Below are 19,317 nucleotides of genomic sequence, written 5' to 3' on the forward strand. Positions count from 1 at the left end.
GACTACCAGAGAGGAGATATTTCAGAGAAATAACTCTACTAACTACCATCTTCTTCCTTGATATCCCAGTATGGTTGCAGGGTTGAGACTAACTAGTAACCTCAGGGAAAAGATTCCCTGAACTAGGAATCTGTTAGCTACTAATGGTTATCTCTTCAGGTAGCAGGCATGTAAAACTGGGATTAAACTCAAGAGGTTCTGTGATCTAGGGCCTTACTTCACTCAGCTATCCACCTAAACTAAGGGAAGCCATGGAATTCTGAAACCTAGAATTCTCTTTCATGATCAAGGATTCCATCCTCACCCTTAGTTGATTATTCCTTTGTTGAATTACTCAAATCGTTAAAAGTTCTTGTTTAGGCATAACCAAACACTCTCTAACCACAACTTAAGTCTGTTTCTTCTTTTTCTATTTCCTATAGAAATTGAGAATTTACACACATTTCTTAAATAATCTGGGCCCCATTTTCCAGGCTGAACAACCTCAGTGCCTTTAACCTTTTCTTCCAGGAAACAAACAGAATTCCAGATCTGAATCCAAATGGAGTTGATTAGAGTGGCCCAAGTGTTGGTTTCATTTTATTAGAATTATAACTCACTTGTTATCTATAGAGTATTAGTTGGAAGATCTCTTAAAGGTGACCTAATTCACCTTGCTCATTTTCTTCCTTTGATGGAGATAGAAACTGAGACCCAGAGAGGAGAGGAGATTGATTGGTCTAGGGTTTCACAGCTGGTTAGCTGGAGAGTTGAGATTAGAACCCAGGTGTCCTGAATCCTAGCTCAGCTCACCCTCTACTAAGTTACCTATAAAACATCCATTTTTGCCTGGTGCCATGCTGGGAATTCTACAAAGTCAGCCACTATTGCGTGATTGAACAAGTCTTGGGATCATAGATTTCAACCTGAAAGGGACCTTAAAAGTCATCTCATTCATTCTCCCTAATTTTATAGATGAGGAAATTGAGTCCTAGAGAGTTTGACTCCTCCAAAATTATACATCCAGTAAACAGCAGAGGCAGGTTGTCTGACCACAAATCCCATGCTCTTTCTAGTTCCTCATGTTACTTTTCAGTGGATTGTCAGATGGGGCAAAGACAAATGAATATGGGAGGGCCACCATGCTGTGATGATGATTTGGTGTATGTGCAGGGGTCCCTGAGGACTAAGAACCAGGTGAGGCAACATGGAAGGGGCAGAAATTATGGTTTCTAATACCAAGTCTCAGTTCAGGAATCCTTCTGCATTGGAATCCAAAGGTAGGTTTCCAAATGCAATGCTTACAATTTTACTAGCAGGCTGGATGAGGGCCTGAGACCCAGGTACTTTTTCAGCACTGCTAAGAGAGTGGGCAGATGTCTTCACTGCATCAAGCAGATAGAGGGTAATGCTTGCATCATAGTCGTTTCCCTTAGGGTGGAAGTCAGAACCCACAGGCAGCTGGAGAGTGGGGGTAATAGGTGGGGATATCTCTTTCCTTCCATGATCGTGCATCTTCATCAACACTGAGTCATATCATATTGCATTTTAAAAACAGGAAAGACCCCACAAAGCGTGGGAGGATTTCTAGTTCTTTATACTTCAGTAACCCAGTTTTCTAATAATAAACTTTATCATCATGGGCAATATTATGCAGCTCTGCCTGGTCAGAGTAAGACATTGTGGGTACACTTAATCTGTGATCTTCCTAGATTACAGTTCAGTATAATATTGTCTGTGAATGGCAAAATTATTGTGGGAAAGAAGTGATGATTGATGTGGTTTTTCTTCATCCTTTGAAACCTAATCTATAAGACCTGAGTAGATATATTTACTGGGGGAAGGGGAGAGAGAGGGGGCAGAGCTTGCAGGGGAGGAGGGGTGATGGTGGGGACTACATTCCTCAATTGGAATGTTGTTCAAGGTTATTGATAATGTTCCTTCCTGGGGGAATCAGATTTGTTTGATGGACTTACGAGAACATTCATGTAGAAAACATAAGAGGCTGAAGGTGAAATAGACAGGAACCAAGCGGGACCCAGTGGCAGTTGAGGCATCTGTCCCTCTACATTGGTGGCATTCGATTTATGTTGGTCAAGTTTGCAAGAAGTTCCTTGCTTCTGCGGCATTTTAGCAGGGTTTCAGGGCTGGGAGTTGCATGGTTCAGACCCCAGTGGACCAGAGCATTTTAGGATTTAAGAGAGTTTTCCTGTGTTCCCCTTTGTCAATGAATCAGGGTCCAGGAAAATCACTGAAGGCTTCCACAACATTTTCTAATCTCAATGAAGACAGATAATTGTGAGTTAGTGCCATATGTATCTAGCTAGAGAGAGAGAGAGAGGTTCTGTGTGTGTGTGTGTGTGTGTGTGTGTGTGTGTATGAGAGAGAGAGAGAGAGAGAGAGAGAGAGAGAGAGAGAGAGAGAGAGAGAGAGAGAGAGAGAGAGAGAGGAAAAAGAGAAAGGAAGAAGAAAGAGAAGAGAGAGAGAGGAAGACAGAGACACAAAAAGACAGAGACAGAGAGAGAGAGAATAAACAAACTACAGCCTAATAGAACCTGGAGTTGTGGCTGGAGATTGAATGGGATATATAATTTATGTTATGTGTAATTAAAGATTCTACTTTGACTATGTGTTTATTTAATGTAATGAAGTCGCTTGCTTAGTTAAGTCTTTGGTCAGAGATAACTGGCACAGTATACTAGGAGGGGAAGGAATGGGTGTGGCTATTAGGATGGAGTCTTAGCCTGAGAGATTGAATAAACCATACTCCAAAACTAGATAAAATATGAACCCTGGAAAGCAACAATGGAAGGAGTACTCCCTCAGTCATAGACATGCTTCCAGGGTCTTGATTGCTAAAAGGGACCTGGTCACAGTACCTCTTACCTATTTTTACAAGGAGGAAGTGGTTTCCTTGCTGTGCTCTGGGTCTAGAGAACTAGTTGATGCAAGGACGGAGGGGGTAGGGGGTGGCTAGAGTTAATTTGAGTAATAAGACCTTTTGATGCCTATATCACAATCTTGAAATCTTGGCAAACAAAATTTAAGGTTCATTAGCTTAAACTAGGGAATCGTACCAAACCTCTTAAGGAATAACCCTATGGTCAGCGTTCTTGCAATGCTAATGGTTTATTAAGAAGGAAAGGGCTTTTGAGAACCCACACCTCCCCTTTCTCTCCACAGTACACAGAGCTTTCACCTCCTGTCCACCCCACCCTCTCCACCCTTCCTGCCCACTTCCCCACCCACCATAAAGTTCCAAAATCTATCAGGTAAGGTAAGAACTCTAAGGTAAGAACTCCAGCAACATATGGACAACTCCCAGCAGACTTTTCTTGAGTGGGTTCTTCTTTAGTGGATTCTGGTAAATGAAAAAAATAAAAAATGAAAACAAAATTAAAGCAAAGATCTCACACACTGAGTGATCCTACAGTTGCCCTGTCCTGTCTCATTGCTTTCCAATGTCCTCAGCTGCCATATTGGTAGAAACATGTGACAGGAGTACTGGAGGAACCTTGGTCTCCCTTGCCCAGAACAACTTCAAGTGTTCTCTAGGGCCTCCCTGGTCCATGTGGACCATGCCGGAAAGTCCCTCCTTTGTGTGGATGATTATTTTTTTGATCCAATTAGCCCCTTTCTACAGTAACCATATGTCATAGATACCCAAGGAAGTCAGCTGGGAATGAAAGCCAGGCATAAGTGGAGTAGCCTAAGCTTCCACATCTCAGCTTCCTAAATCTTTTACTTTCATCACCGACCAGTTAACCTCATGCTTTAGGTGTTATATAAACCCCAACTGAAAGATGCAATGCCTGTCCCTGATGTGCTTATAAACATAAAACATACTAACGCAGATACATATCTCTAGAGCAAGGCAGTGGGAGATAATAAAACAAAATACCTGATATTCATACAGTCTTTCTAAGATTTGCAAAGCATTTTACAAATACGAACACCCTGTGAATCTGGTACGACAAGTATTCTTATTTCATTTTACAGATGAAAAGCTTGGGTTTAGTGAGGATAACTATCCAGACCAAGGTCACAAAGCTAGTTAAGTGACTAGCTCCAGTTTCAGAGTCAAGATTCCTGTCTGATAAGATCAGGAGATTAACCCACTAGGAACCCTGGTTCAGATCATTGGGCCATTAATCTAGAATTGGAAGGGACCTTAAACTCTGTCTAGTTTATAAAACCACAGATCAAGAGCCGGAAGGGACATCCTCATTTTACAGACAAGGAATGTGACCCCAGTGGAAATTAGGTGACTTGCCCTATGACAGAAAGCATCAGAGATAGGGTTTGAACCCAGATTCTCTGAGTCCAGAGCCAATGATCATTTCACTATGTCCCATTGCCTCCTCCTTGGCTCTGCCCCTTACTAGCTATGGGACACTGACCAAATCCCTTCCTGTTTCTGGGCCCAGTTTTCTTCTCTGGAAAATGAGAGGGATTGATTCAATGACCTCAAAGCTTCCTCCACGTCTATGGACGTACTTGGATGAAAGTGCTAGGATAAAACACTTCCTAACTGAGGAGAAAAGAAGCACTTGGGCTTTTTGGTATTTTTTAAATTATTGTTATTCTATGGCTTGTACTTCCTGGTCATTCGACAGAAGGAAGATGGAATAAATGGAACATTAGAGAAATTCAGAATTCCCGTTAATGCCAACGTTTCCCTTGGGAGGGGCAATGGCGGTGGGGGGAGGTGAGAGTGTGATGAGGAGACCTCCAAGATGGAAAACATACTCAGAGTTACAGTGAGGCTTTTGTCTTCAATGGTTACCAGATTGTTCAGGAAAGTCAATGTTAAGTCAATGTAATGAACTGTGGGAAGGGGGCAGGGAATTGACTTGGTCCTCTTACCTAAACCTAACCGTGTGAGCAGACATGACCACATCCATTGCTGACGCAGCGTCCTCTACCTGGACAGTCCTGGTCTCCACTACAGAGCTCTACACAAATACCTAACATTAGAAAAGAGCCAAAGGAAGAAAAATTACCATATTGTAGGTAACAGCAAGCAAGACCAGTTATGCATAAGTATCTCTGAAGGTAGCATATTGACTTAGAAAACCACAGGCTGGCATTATTTATGTTCTGCTGTATTTTTGTTTTGTTAAATATTTCCCAATGATACTTTAGTCTGGCTCCTGGTGGCACTGCTGCCCCTGGCCCAGTGTTTTAAATAACTATCAGGAGGAAAGGAAACAAGATGAGAGGTTGTTTGATACAGAGAATAAAACATTACTTCTGGAATCAGAGGGCCTGGATGATCTTGGCCAAGTCACAACCTCTCTGGGTCTCAGTTTCCGTTTTAGTAAATGAAGGAGTTGGTTGGGGAATGGCTAAATAAATCAAGGCACATGGATGTAATGGAATCATTGAGATGTAAGAAGTGATCAATATAAAGGATTCAGAGAGGCCTGGAAAGACTTGTATGAACTAATAGAATATGAAGAAAGTAGCATCTAGGGAACAGAGCACATGACTACAACAATGTAAGAGAAACAACAAAAAAAGGATAGAGAAACTGAATGTTGTATGATTATAATGACCAACTTTGGTCCTGGAAAAAATGAGAAAATGTACCTCCCTCTCTTTTTTGCAGAGATTGGGAGGGAGGGAAGGCATACAAGTTTGGAGTATGTTTTGACATGTATTAATTAATTATTGTGTATTAATTAATTTTGCTGAACTGATTTTTCTTTCCTATTTTTAAATCTTTGTTACAAGGATATGCCTCCATGAATAAGGGGAGGATGGATTGGGAAATAAATATGATGTAAAAACAAACTCCATCAATACAAATAAGACTTTTTTAAAAAATGAAAGTTCATTCCAGCTCCAAATCTATGATCCAAGATCCTAAGACCATCAAAAATTTTTACATCTTCCTGTATATTTGCTGGTATCAGCTCTTTGGTCAGAGCTGTTAATGAATAATAAGTTGTTATAGGTGATGGTGGTGGTGGTGGTGGTGTATGTGTATATGTGTGTAACACAGTTGAAAATTCTGGAATTTGAAAAATAGACCAAAACTGGAGATATAGATTAGGGAACCGTGTATGTTGAAGTGATCCTAGAAGCTATAAGAAAGGACAGGATCATGAAGGAGAGAATGTAGAGGAATATCCAAAAAGCCAATCACAGAAATATGGGGAGTGTCTATATCATGGTGGGGGAGGGAAGATAGAAAATGAAGCCAGTGTCATTTTATGGAAGCCAAGGGAGAGGTTTCAAAAAGGAAGTGATTAGCATTGTCAAACATTGTGGAAAAGTCAAGGAGGATGAGGACTTGGGGAGAAAGCATTTAAATTTGGTGATTAGGAATGTTATTGTTGACCTTTGGGAGAACAGTTTTAGCAGAATGGTATAAGGCCCACTCTGTAAGGAATGCAGTGAGGATGCAGTGAGACTATTCTTTCTATAAGTCTGGCAGTGAAATAAAGAGATAGGAAAGCAGATCCTATGTCTCTAAGCTTTTGTGGGAAGCTTTGGCTTACATATTTGCTTTAAATTTAAGAGACATATCCAAATAGATGGAGAGGAAAAGATTGGAGTTACAAGAGAAGGGATGGTTGTTGGAAGAGATAGGAGGGGAAGAGGTTGAAGGCAGAAAAAGACAGGATGAAAGCATCATCAAACTACAGCTGGAATGACCTTCAATTTCTTTCTATGTTGAGTGGAGAAACTGAATTCAAATCTTGGTTCTACTTGTGTGACCTTGGGAAAAGCACATAAACTCTTTTGAGTCTTGATTTCTTCAGCTGTCAAAGGAGAGTTAGATTAGATCAGGGATTCTTTACCTTTTTTTGTGCTGTGGACCCCCTAAAGAGTCTGAAGAAATCTATGGACCCTTTCTCAGAATAATAGTTTTAAAAGCGTAAAACAAAATACATAGATTTACAAAGGAAAACACTTGCATTGGGATAAAAATCATCAGCCTATTAGAAAAACCAATTCATGGATCCCAGGACTAGATGATCAAGAACCTTAGGATTAGATGATTAATAAAACTCTTTCCTGTGTAGAACCTGTAATCTTTAGAAAGTCAGGATACTTCTCTTGAGACAGCTCAAAAGGAAATCACAAAGGGTGACAGTCTAGGGAAAGTTTGATGTGAAAAGGAAGGTGTTGGAGTGCAGGGGTGGGGAACCTCTAGGTCCTCAAGTGCAGCCCTTTCACTTCATACTTCACAGAAGAAGTCCCTGGTGTCTCCATGTGTAAGATATCTTAGGATTCCCTGCCTTGGGCTTCCATTTTCCTTCTTTCTGGTTGCCTTCTTTAAAGGTATCTTTTTCCCTGACTTACCGATGGGTGAATGCCTGGTCTTTCTAGCTTCTAGGTGGTCCATGCTGAAGGCAAGGAGTGCCAGGAGGAAGACGAGGCCAATAGACAACTTCATGCTGGATGCCAAAGTCTTCAGTTAGCAGGGAAGTAAGGGCAGAGCTGGTATTTATATCTTTTTGCTGAACCTCATAAAAAGACAGGTCCAAGGCAGGACATAGTTACCTGAAAGAATTACCCTGCCAGTAAGCTGACACTTCTGGAAAGTACAATTTGTGTTGCCAGATCCATGTGTAAATATTGTGTGATGAAAACAAGCTCTTTGAGCCAAGAAAGCCAGCCAAAGGAAAGAAAGAAAAAGAAAAGAAAAAGGAAGCCAGGGAATGACAGAACAAAGAAAAGTTACTAACTGTTCCTTTTTCCATTCTCACCCTCTCCTGACAGAAGCTCTTCTAAGAAATCAGTTACAACTCAGGTTTAACATAAGGTATAGAGTAAGCAAGTGATCTAGATTTGGACAGTCCCACCTGCCCCCAAACATCTTCTATAAGGCCTGAAATTCTCCACTTTTCTACATTATTTGAAATTCCACCAGTAAGACATTCGTAATCCATTTTAATCCAACTCAATCCAATGAGCATGTATTCAGCACCTACCAAGTTCAAGGCTTCACAGATACAAGAAAAAACAAACAGCCCCTGCTCTTGAGGGGCTTACATTCTATAAATAAGGAGATAAATCTATGCATGGGAATTTTAGGAGGGAAAGAGTACTAATGGAGGGGTGGAGAGTAGGGAATAAGCTAAATCTTGAAGGAAACTAAGGATTCTAATCAACAGAAATGAGAAAGGACTGAATTTTAGGCATAAAGTCAATAAGCCTCCTATTTTAAAATATAAACATTCCTGGAAGATTGAGAGGTATTTCACCTCTGTGTGACTTGTCATATGTTACCAAAGCAAAAAACTGTGATTTGAAGTTGAAAGCACTTAGGTTTGAATCCCACCTCTTCCACCAATCCATGACTTGGGCAAGTCTCATCCCCCACTTTGCACCTCAATTTCCTCTTCTACAAAATGAAGGAGTTGGATTAGATGTTTTTAAGGTCGCTTCTTCCCTCCCTTTTGTAAATAATGCTGAAAACCCAGCAGAGATACCAAGGGCCAGAAGACCACCTAGAGTGAGACTTAGTATGGGTCTCCCCTCCCTAAAACCCACTGGATGCCCCAAAGTGCTTTTGAGGGTGAGAATACTACCTGAATTGAGGCTTCATACTTCCTATTGAATCTTGAGCCTACTCACTGTGAAGCTCAGACACAAGGGGCCCCTGTCTCCTGCTTAAGGGCTCTTCTGGACCCTCCTGGCTTTAGAGTGATTATCAATAATAACTGTTGCTGTTTCCCTCCCAGCCTGATGTCTTTCTTTTTCTTGGCCTCATTAAAGGGGCCATACCCCAGCTACTTTTAAAAACATGCCTATTCAATGAATGGGCATTACCTCACCCTATGTGAGTACCTGAGCCAAGGCCAGTACTTGGCCACTGGGCCAAGGTCTCCCAGTGAATCCTGGGTCATCTGCAGTCATCATGAGGAATATCTGGTCACTGGATCCAGATGGCTCAGGAGAAGTAAGGCTGGTGACCTTGCACAGCCTTCCCTCACTCAAAACAAAGTCAAGTGCAAGTCATGTCATCATTTCTGTGATGGCATAGTCTTCTTTGGCAACAAAGGACAAACACAACACTTGTCCTTTCACCTCCTAGAAACCAAAGTCAATCCTATGGTCAGCCACTTTAATATTTTATTCTGCTACTTTAGAACCCCTTGTACCTTGGCCTTCTTCTGCCTTCCCTGATCTATGAAACTTCCCTGAGAATCTGCTCCATCGATTTTATTTGCTTCTATTCTAGGACTCTAGACTAATGTTACTCTCTATCATCATGGGACCCTGGAGTATGCCATGGCTGGCAAATTTTCATTTCCTTGTGCATAAGAACTCCAATTACAATCTAATTCATTTCAAATTAACTACACTTTGATGGCATTTCCATTACATAAAATGTAGATTTACTAGTCAAGTATAATGTGTTTTGACTATAGTTACAATGATAATAAAATGGCAGTTTAGCTGTTGTGATCTTGCATTTCCTAGTGCCTCTGATTCAAAGTCACTGTCAACCTTTCTCCTCCTCATGAGGCAATGAAGAGTCATAGGTTTGGAGTCAGTGACCTTGGGGTCAAATTGTGTCTCTGCAACTTAATACCTGTTGGACTTTAAATGAGTCTTAACTTCTTTGGGCTCTTTCTTCATTTGCAAAATACGAGGAGTTAGGTTAGGGACCTCTGAGGTCCCTTTAAGCTCTAAATGACTGTGAACCTCTCTCGATGTAGTGTTATCCTCTTCCTTATTGACTGTGCCCATCTTCAAATCTCTATCTTCTTTTGCCTATTCCTTCCTCCAAATCACTTTGGCATCCAGGATCATTGTCCTCTCATGAACAAACTCTCCTCCTAGATCTCTTTCTCTTGGACTTTTTCCATTTTCTTGAATTTACAGAAAACTGGTTTTCCTAGTAGAGGCTTTGCCTTACTTTCCAGTTGCAAGCTGTTCCTTCTCTCATGTCCTACACATCATACTGGGCCAGGAAAAGTCAAGATACTTTGGGTGCCTCATTGCTATTTCCATACCTACCTGCCCTCTGAAGGACATTCCATCCATCTATAAAACTCTATCTATGTGCTTGTTTCTATGACCTCTATAGATCACTTATCTCCTTTTTTTCAGAGTTTTTTACCTGGCTTACAGCCTTTATTTCCACCCTAACCCCCAGAGTTGAGAATTTACAGATACCTTGGTCTCTCACTTGATCAGCCTCCTCAGTTCCCATGACCTATAGATTTACTACACCATGACTATCCATAGGCATGATCATACTTTAGATCTTACCACCTCCCCAGATAAAAACTTTGAAATTCTTCTCTCTGATTATAATCTCATCTTTTCATTCCTCCTTCTGCTTCACTTCTCTTAAACCTAGTTTTCATTCTCATTGTGACTTCTAGTCCTTCTATCCTTTCCTATTCACCCAGTCTAACACCTTTATTTTGGTCTTTTCTTTTTTTTTAAAGTACTGATCCTGTGGTTAACCCGTTCTTCTACTCTTGACCCATTTGTCTCTTTGTCCTACTTTCCTGACAGGTTTTTCTTCATCCCTGGGTCATAGGCACCATCCACCCTCAATTGAAAATCATTTGAAGATATTGCATGGTTCTGCTGGATACATTGATATTACAAAGCCATGACGGGACCTTCATTGCAGCATGGGAATCTTTTTATTCCCTCCTTGGCCATCTCACATGCTTCCTGGTGGCTCTACCAAAATATTTCTTCTCTGACAAAGCTCCCAAAGCTGGTCTTGCAACTTTTCATCAGCAGAAACACACCCTTAGTGAGAAAACTGGGCCCATTTATTCTGAGTTCCTTTTACATCTTGAACTGTTCTTCAACAAGTTTGTTCCAGGCTCTGAAGGGGAGGGACCCTCCTATTGGCCAACCTTTCTATTTGTGCCTTGGATCCTTTGCTGTTTGGAATCCTCTAATCTTCTTCAACCTACTATCTGCTAGATGCCTTTTCCACATACCCAGGTCTCCCCTATCCTTAAACCAAAGCCTCCACTTGACCCTTTTGTCCCCTCAAGGTATCATCCTCTATCTGTCCTTCATTTTATTGCCATCATCCTAGACAATTCATCCATATTGTCTGCTTTTATTTCCTCACTATCCACTCACTCTATGACTCCTTGCAGTCTGACTTTTCGTACCACTGCTTTACTGAGCTTGCTCTCTCAAAAGTTACCAAAATCTTTACATTTTTAACCTTCCTCCTCCTCTTGAGGCACTAAAAAGAGTCATAGATTTGGAGTCAGTGATCTTGGGGTCAAATTGTGCCTCTGCAACTTAATACCTGTTGGACTTTAAGTGAGTCTTAACTTCTTTGGACCCATTTCCTCATTTGCAAAGTAAGGGGAGTTGGGTTAGGGACCTCTGAAGTCCCTTTCAGCTCTCAATGACCCTGTGAACCTCTCTGCATGTGCTGTTACCCTCTTCCTTAACAACTGTGCCCATTTTCAAATCCCTAAATCCTTTTGCCCATTCCTCCTAAAAACTTCCTAGGCCTCCTAAGGGTAAGTGACCATCCTGTGTCTGTGATCTCATCTATTTCCATCAGTTCAATTTAATAATAGTAGTATTTGTATAGCACTCTAAGGTTTGCAAAGCAAAATGATATCTTATTTGAGGCTCACAATGATGCTATGAGGTTGGTGCAGATATGCAGTTAATTTCCAAGTCTCTGTGTCCAGCCATTGTCTTTCTGTGGAACTTCCATTTCTGAGTTTTCTTCTGGCTGGCAGACATCTCTATGTGGATGTCCTGCCAGCACTTAGCAGTCAACATCATTATGTCCAAACAGGAATTCATCAACTTCCCTCCTAAACCTGCCCTCCTCTAAACCTCTATTTCTCCTGACATCATCATCCTTCTACTCACCAAGGTTTGTAACCTCCCAAAAGCCAGGTTTCTAACCTCAAGTTCACCTTTGATTCTTTTCTCTCAGTCACTGACCTTCCCAACCTTTCCATATCGAATCAGTTGCCAAAACTTGCTGATTCTATTTCTATCTCACCTCCTATCTGTCTCTCTCCACATACATACTATTTATTTCCCTAGTCCAGGCCCTCATCACTTCTCACTTGGACTCCTGTTATAGCTATTTAGTTGGTCTCTCTGCTACCATTCTCTCTCCTCTCCAATCGAGCTTTGTAACTGCTATGATAATCTTCCTAAAACACAGGTCTGACCATTATTACTTTCTAGATTAAAAAGAGAGAGAGAACCTTCAATAGCTCTCTCTTTATCTCTGTCTCTCTGTCTCTTTCTGTCTGTCTCTCTCTTTGTCTCTGTCTCTGTCTGTCTCTCTGTCTCACTCTTTCTCTCTGTCTTTATTTCTCTCTCTCCCTGATAAAATACAAAATCTTAAAATCTTCAGCCTAGCATCTAAGATTTCCCATAATCTGCCTTCAACCTAACAAGTTTGTTCCATATTATAACCCCTTCAACACTCTACATTCTAGCCGTGATTGACTGAGTCAGCTTTTCCTCAGACTCAACTTTTTATCTCTGGCCATTGCAAGTCATCTCCCATGCCTAGCATACACTCTCTCCTCACCTCTGCTTTTCAGTCTTCCTACAAGACAAGGCTCAAGTACCACCTCCTCGGTGAAATCTTCCTAGATCCCCCTCCATTTTCCTCCCTTCAAATTACCTCACATTATACTTTTCTGTGCACAGAGTGTATCTGCTCAGGATAACATAAACTCCTTGCGGGCAGAGTTTGGGTCTGTGTATCCCCAGGCCCTGGTACAATGCTTTGAACATAGTAGATGCCTAATCTATCATTGTTGAATCAATAGTTACAGAGCCCCAGAAAAGAGTGTGTAGAGTGTTGCTTCTTGGATCCCCTTTTTATTTTGAATCTCATCCCCCATACCTTTTATTCCAAATATCTTCTTTTTCTTTTACTCCTTTTCTCTCCTTCAAGGCAGTTGGAGGAGCCGCCACTAAGACTGAGACCATGGGCTGTGGGCTACATCACTTCCCTTCCTCCATTCTTTGGAACTTCTCATCTTCAACAAACAGCTTGTCTTCCTTCATTCTGATGTCAGGAGAGCTCTTTCTGTTCTTTATTATAGTTTATCCTTCTGTACATTTTTGTATACTTTCTTCCTCTTGATTCTTTTAGAATGTGACTCCCCTACTTGTTTTCTCTCCATCATGTATCATCAGTTTTCTTCCTCTTCCCTATTCTTTATCATTTGGCTGCAAATATTCTCTGTTCTCCCCAGTGCTCAAAAACAATTGACTCTTAATCTATCCGGTTACTATCTCACCTCTTTCCTTCCTTTTCCTGCTTAACTTCTTTAAAAAAATATCTATCCCCTGATTCTTCTCTTCCCTCCCTACACACTCTTTCTCTTCAACTCCTTTTGCTCTATCATTCTACTGAAACAATGACCTCAAAATATCCACTACAATGATCCATTTTTCATTTTTTTTTTTACCTCTGCAACCTTCATCATTGTTGACTATTCTTTCCTCCTGGATACAATCTCCTCCCTTGACTTTAGAGACACATCCCTCTCTTCCCCATACCTTCCTAATACCTCCTTCATCTCCTTCGCTGATTCTCATCATCTGTCCAACTTCTTCTAACATTTAGAAATTGTTGCTGGACCCTTAGGGATTGTGGGTATTGTGTCATTGTCAATTCCACTAAGAAGACCTAGGCATGCCATTTGTATTGAGTTAAGGTGGTGCAGTAGATAGAGCACCAGGCCTGGAGTCAGGAATACTCATCTTCCCAAGTTCAAATCAGATGCTTAGCTGTGTGACCCTGGGCAAGTCACTTAACCCTGTTTGCCTCAATTTCTTCATCTGTAAAATGAGCTGGAAAAGGAATGGGCAAACTATTCCAGTATCTTTGCCAAGAAAACCCCAAATAGGGTCACAAAGAGTCAGATACGACCAAAACAACTGAACAACAAGTCCAGGGAGAGAGAACCACACTCTTTTTTCTTATACTTAATGGCTGAGTGATTAAGTCCGTAATCTATACCTCCAAATCTGACCTCTTCTTGAATGTCAGACCTTCATTCTAAAGCTGCTTCAGGATCCTGTGAGTATCTCAAACTGGGCATGACCAAAATAAAAATGTTTACCATTCCCCCTGAGTCGAGTCATCCTTCTGAATTCTTTCCAGGGAACCACCATGCACCCTGCCTCTTATGTTCATAATTTTGGACTATCTTTGATACTCCCCTCTCCTTTACTCCTCATATTCAATCAATTACCAAGTTTAGTCAGTTCCACCTCTTGATGTCTCTTGGATCTGTTCCCTCCTTTACATTCCTACTGACCTCATGTGAGTAAAGGCTCTTATTTTCACTTGCCTTAGATTCCCACAATAACTTCCTAACAAATCTTTCTGCCTCTACTTACCTCCTTTGACTATGCCCTTCACACTCCTTGCTCAGAATCATTTATCTTGCTCATCAATCACATCTGAGAAGATTGAGTCACTCACTGTGTGCCTCCAGAATGAAGTTCAAATTCCCCTGTCTGGTATTTGAAGCCTTCCTCAATCCAAGCCACTCACTATCCTGCCTGTTGTTCTAGACAGGTATACCAATAGACACAGATAGATAGACAGACAGGTAGATAGACAGACAGACAGACAGACAGACAGACAGATAGATAGATAGACAGATAGATAGATAGATAGATAGATAGATAGATAGATAGATAGATAGATAGATAGATAGACAGACAGACAGAATGATAGACCTCATCATGTGCTTATTATATGCCAGGCATTTTGCTAAGTGCTGGGGATACAAAAAAGGGGGGGAGGAGGAGACAGTCCCTGCCCACAAGGAGTTTTGAATCTAATGAAGAACACAACATGCAAACAAAGGCATATGAAGCACACTATATACAGGATAAATAAGATATGATTAAGAGACAGAAGACTCTAGAATTAAGGGGATAGGGAAGGACTCCTGTAGGAGGGATTCTAGTTGGGACTTAAAGGAAGCCAGGAAGGTCAGCAGTTGAAGCAGAGAGTGTTCCAGGCATGGGGGACACCTAAGGAGAAAGCGCAGGACTTAGAGATGGGAACATCTTGTTTCAATATGCATTCAATAGGCTCTAGGGATTCAAAGACAAAAAGTAAAAGGCCCCAAGCCCCAGAGGAGTTTACCTTCTATCAGAAGAGACAGCCTGAACATCATAGATGCACCGGGAGGGGAGCACTGGGTGAACCAGCCACATGTATTCACTAGTATTCACCTTTCCTTCAGGGGAGATGAAGAGGTACTGCAGCTACAGGATGGCAGGAAGCTGTTCTAGGCACATCTGTGAGCTATATATGTAGGCATGTACAAGACTTGTACAAATACATGCAAAGTATTTGGAGAAGGGAAAAGCATAGCCACTAGGGTGGGGGGTGGTGTATACAGAGGGCGCAGGAAATCTCCTGTAGATTGGAGAAAATCAGAGACTCTGAGAGGTGAGGATGAGGAGACATGCTCTGAAGGCATGGGGGCAACCTGTATAAAGGTATGGAGACGAAATGGAAGGTCATGTGTGAGAAGCAGAGAAAAGACAATTTGTCTGGAGCACAGGGTGCTCTGAGGCAGGAATATCTGAATGTACGATCTCTGCCAAAATGTAGCATCGTGCTCTGCAAATTGTACAGGATTAACACATTTGTTGAGAATAATTGAATAATAAAGTCATTCTTTTTTTTTTTTTTTTTTAGTCTTGGATTTTTTTTTAATTAGGCCCCTTTGCTTTTAGCCCACTTGTTGACTCACTCTGAGGAAAGAAGAGGGTTGGTTGATGTTCAGAGCAGAGGTAGAGGAAGAGGCAGTTGTCCTACAATGGGGTAGGATAGGTATGGATGAGCTATATAGCCTTTGATTAATCAGTGGGTAGTAAAAGGCTAGGACAGTTAGGTAGGGAAGTGGATAGAGCACCCAGTCCAGAATTAGAAAGACTTGAGGTTAAAAATGGCCTCAGACATTTACTTGCTGTGTGACTCTGGGCAAGTCCCTTAACCATGTTTGCCTCAGTTTTCCCATCTGTAAAATGAGCTGGAGAAGAAAATGACAAACCACTCTAGTAGCTTTACCAAGAAAACCCCAAATGGGGTCATGAAGAGTTGGATACATCTGAAACAAATGAACAAATTAAAGGCTACTAGGAGCCTATGAAATGGAGAGAAAGGTTTCTAGGAATTGGGAGAAAGGTCAAAGAAGGGAGAGTAAAGGAACCCAAGAAAAAGATACTTACATCAAAATTTGTTGTCCCAGGAATCATCTCAGTGATTTTTTTTCCCGAAGAGTAACTTTTTGCTTTCTAATTTCTCAGCTCTGGACCAAGTTAGGACCCAAATGAAAATTAATATGCTGATATTCAATTCACACAAAATGAAGTATGTTTTGGGAAAGGCCATAGAGTAATCATCATAATATTAATAACAATAATTGTTATTTAGTCATTTTAGCTGTGTCCAACTCTTTGTGACCCTGTTTGAGGTTTTTTTAGCAAAGATACTAGAGTGCTTTGCTATTTCCTTCTCCAGCTCATTTTACAGATGAGGAAACTGAGGCAAACAAGGTTAAGTGACTTGCCCAGGGTCTCACAGTTAGTAAGTATCTAAGGCCAGATTTGAACCCAAGTCTTCCTGCTTCCAAGTCCAGCACTCTATCCACTGTGCAACCTGTCTTGCCTAATAACAATACAATAACTAGCATTTATCTAACACTTTAAGATTTGATTATTCCTCAACACCATCATATAATCTTCTGTTGTTCATTTTTTTACCCATACCTTTTAGTAACCTGAATTTTGCCTCAACCACAAAGAGAGGCCAAGGGCTAAGTATAGGTAGATATAATTATTTAGTTTAGGCAGAGAACTTAAACTCTACCTAAATGTTAGGAATTTTCCTAATTAGGGGCCTGGAGCAATTGTGATTGAATTTATAACTATTTTGTCAATCAAGATCTCTACACGACAATGGCTGCCCTGCCAATTCACTGCCTCAAGTGCAGGCATGTTACATTCCATCCCTTCACCAGGATTTTCTGATACTCTAGAGGGGTGTGAGGACTTCTAGGCTCTGCCATTGGCTCAAGTGTTCCGTCACTTTAGGAGGCCCATGTTCTCCTCCAGACTATCCAGAAACCTGACCCTAATGAAAGTGACCACAGCCTGGAGGCCATGGAAGTTTCCTCCATCCTGGAGAAGAGCATGAACGAGACCCTAGAAGAGCTATATGCCCTGGGGTCCTGACAAGAGGATTCACAACTCACTTTCTGGAAATCCACTTCTTTGAAGAAGAGATGAAACTACTAAAGCATTTGGGTGCCCCCTGACCACTAGTGTTTACCCATTTCCAAGATGCACACTGCAGTTGGTTTGAGTTAGATCCAGCAAACCCCTGGCCCCGGACAAATTGGAAACACAACTAGAGCCTGGATCTTCCTAGTATAACCTTGGGGTTGTCCTGAAGTTCTATCCCTAGCCTTGAGACAAAGTGTAGATATTAAAGCTTTGTTGTCACAGCAAGAAAAGCCAATATTAACAGCAAAAATGACCCAGGTTGCATAATGTGCCAGTAAGAAACTTATTTGGGTAGACTAGAGACTGGGAATCTACACTAAATGTCCAGAAATTGACCGCTTAAACTGGAAACCTCAGGGGCCTAGTCCAAATCCCTCATTTTACAGATGAGGAAACTGAGACTCAAGAAAGACAAGTAACACATAGGTAGAAAGTGGCAGAATTAAATTTAAACCCAGATCCCTTTGTCTCAAAACCCTTTACCTATTTTTTTTAACACCACACTAGTGACTAGGGAAGTTCTGGCTCTCCCCTCTGATCTTGAGCAAGATATGAGCCTGTGTTAGTTGAGGCCTCATTTCCAAGATGGGGACAACAATGGAAAGTTTGTACTATCAACCTAGCAGGGCTATTTTGAGGAAAATCCTTTGTAAAATGTTATAAAAATTTACTGTTGACCTAGGGGCTAAGATCTAAATAGAATCATCTCCTTTCCCCCGTGCAGTCCTCATTGTCTCTACCCCAGTAGAAGATCTATCATTCTTTTCTTCCTTTCAGATATTTCTCCAACTTGAAACAAGAGGAGGCTTCAGAGTAATATGTAAATGGAGGCATATTAAAAAGTTCTTTCTTTGGTTCAACTGAAAAAATTAATAAATTATATTTTCTCTAAATCTAAAGTCATTCCCAGATTCTTCCCTTTAGGAAAATGCCTTGTGATAATTGTTTATTGACTATTGATTATTATTTTTAAATTAATTTATTTATTAATTTTTAGTTTTCAACCTTCACCTCCACAAGCTTTTGAGTTCCAAACTTTCTTCACCTCCTTCCTCTCTCCCCCCATCAAGATGGCATGCAATCCAATATAGGCTCTACAAATACATTCTTATTAAACATGTTTTCACATTAGTCATGTTGTAAAGAATAATTAGAACAAACAGGAGGAACCATGAGAAAGAAAAAACAAAACAAAACAAACGAAAAGTGAGAGAGAGCAAATCGCATGCTTCGATCTACCCAGACTCCACAACCCTTTCTCTGGATGTGGATAGTATTCTCCATCATGAGTCCCCTGGAATTGTCTGAGATCCTTGCATTGCTGAGAAGACCTAATTCTATCAAAGTTAGTCATCACACAATGTGGCTGTTACTGTTGACAATGTTTTCTTGCTTCTGCCCACTTCACTCAACATCAGTTCATAGAAGTCTTTCCAGGTTTTTCTGAAGTGACTATTGGCTACATATGTTAAAAGTCAAGGAAAAGGGTGAGGTCCTGAAGATAGGGAATAAAGGTTATAATCAGATTTAGAACAAATAGACTATCTTGTCTAGTTGACAAGCCCCTGAAGTGACTGATGCTATGACGAACCTAAGAGCATTCAGAAAGAAATAAGCTTTTGATCGTGGAGAGGAAACCCTTTCAATTCTTGAGGATAGTGATCTAGGAAATAGTTTTAGTAGAAGATGAAGTGACTATAACATTGACTCCCAAAATTGCATTTTAATATGATGGCTTTTTCCTTCCTCAAAATTCTTATGTTATTTCTAATTATCCTGGAGTAAAGCCATGTCCACTGGCATGAAGGGATTCTACCGGTTTAGACATCTATCTCTTTGAGCAAAAAATGCTTTAGATTAGATTAATGTTAAGTTAATAAAATAATAAAAATTATTTTTAAAAATTGTTTCTGGGCACTTTTATGCCTGAAAAGTTGCATGTAGTATTAATGTTTTTCCTTTGAATGTGTGACCTATAATAAACTGGTGGAAGAGGATTGTGAGGGCTGTGATGCCTCATAGCCCCAAAGTGGCTGAATAGGTCCTCTGCATGGCTACTAAAGAATCTGGCAATAACTCAAT

General features: G+C 40.8%; 1 protein-coding gene across 1 annotated transcript; it reads right to left on the reverse strand.

The window, feature by feature from the left end:
• Positions 1-3,203: 3,203 nt before the first annotated feature.
• On the reverse strand, positions 3,204-7,497 carry LOC140523005 (protein Wfdc21-like). Its single transcript, XM_072638115.1, has 3 exons — positions 7,294-7,497; positions 4,846-4,946; positions 3,204-3,340 (listed from the first exon to the last, which is right to left on the reverse strand). Exons 1-2 carry the CDS (start codon positions 7,385-7,387, stop codon positions 4,852-4,854), a joined length of 189 nt encoding a protein of 62 aa, XP_072494216.1. The 5' UTR covers positions 7,388-7,497; the 3' UTR covers positions 3,204-3,340; positions 4,846-4,851.
• Positions 7,498-19,317: the final 11,820 nt, after the last annotated feature.

Source organism: Notamacropus eugenii, chromosome 2, assembly GCF_028372415.1.
Source record: "Notamacropus eugenii isolate mMacEug1 chromosome 2, mMacEug1.pri_v2, whole genome shotgun sequence".
Lineage (NCBI taxonomy): Eukaryota > Metazoa > Chordata > Mammalia > Diprotodontia > Macropodidae > Notamacropus > Notamacropus eugenii.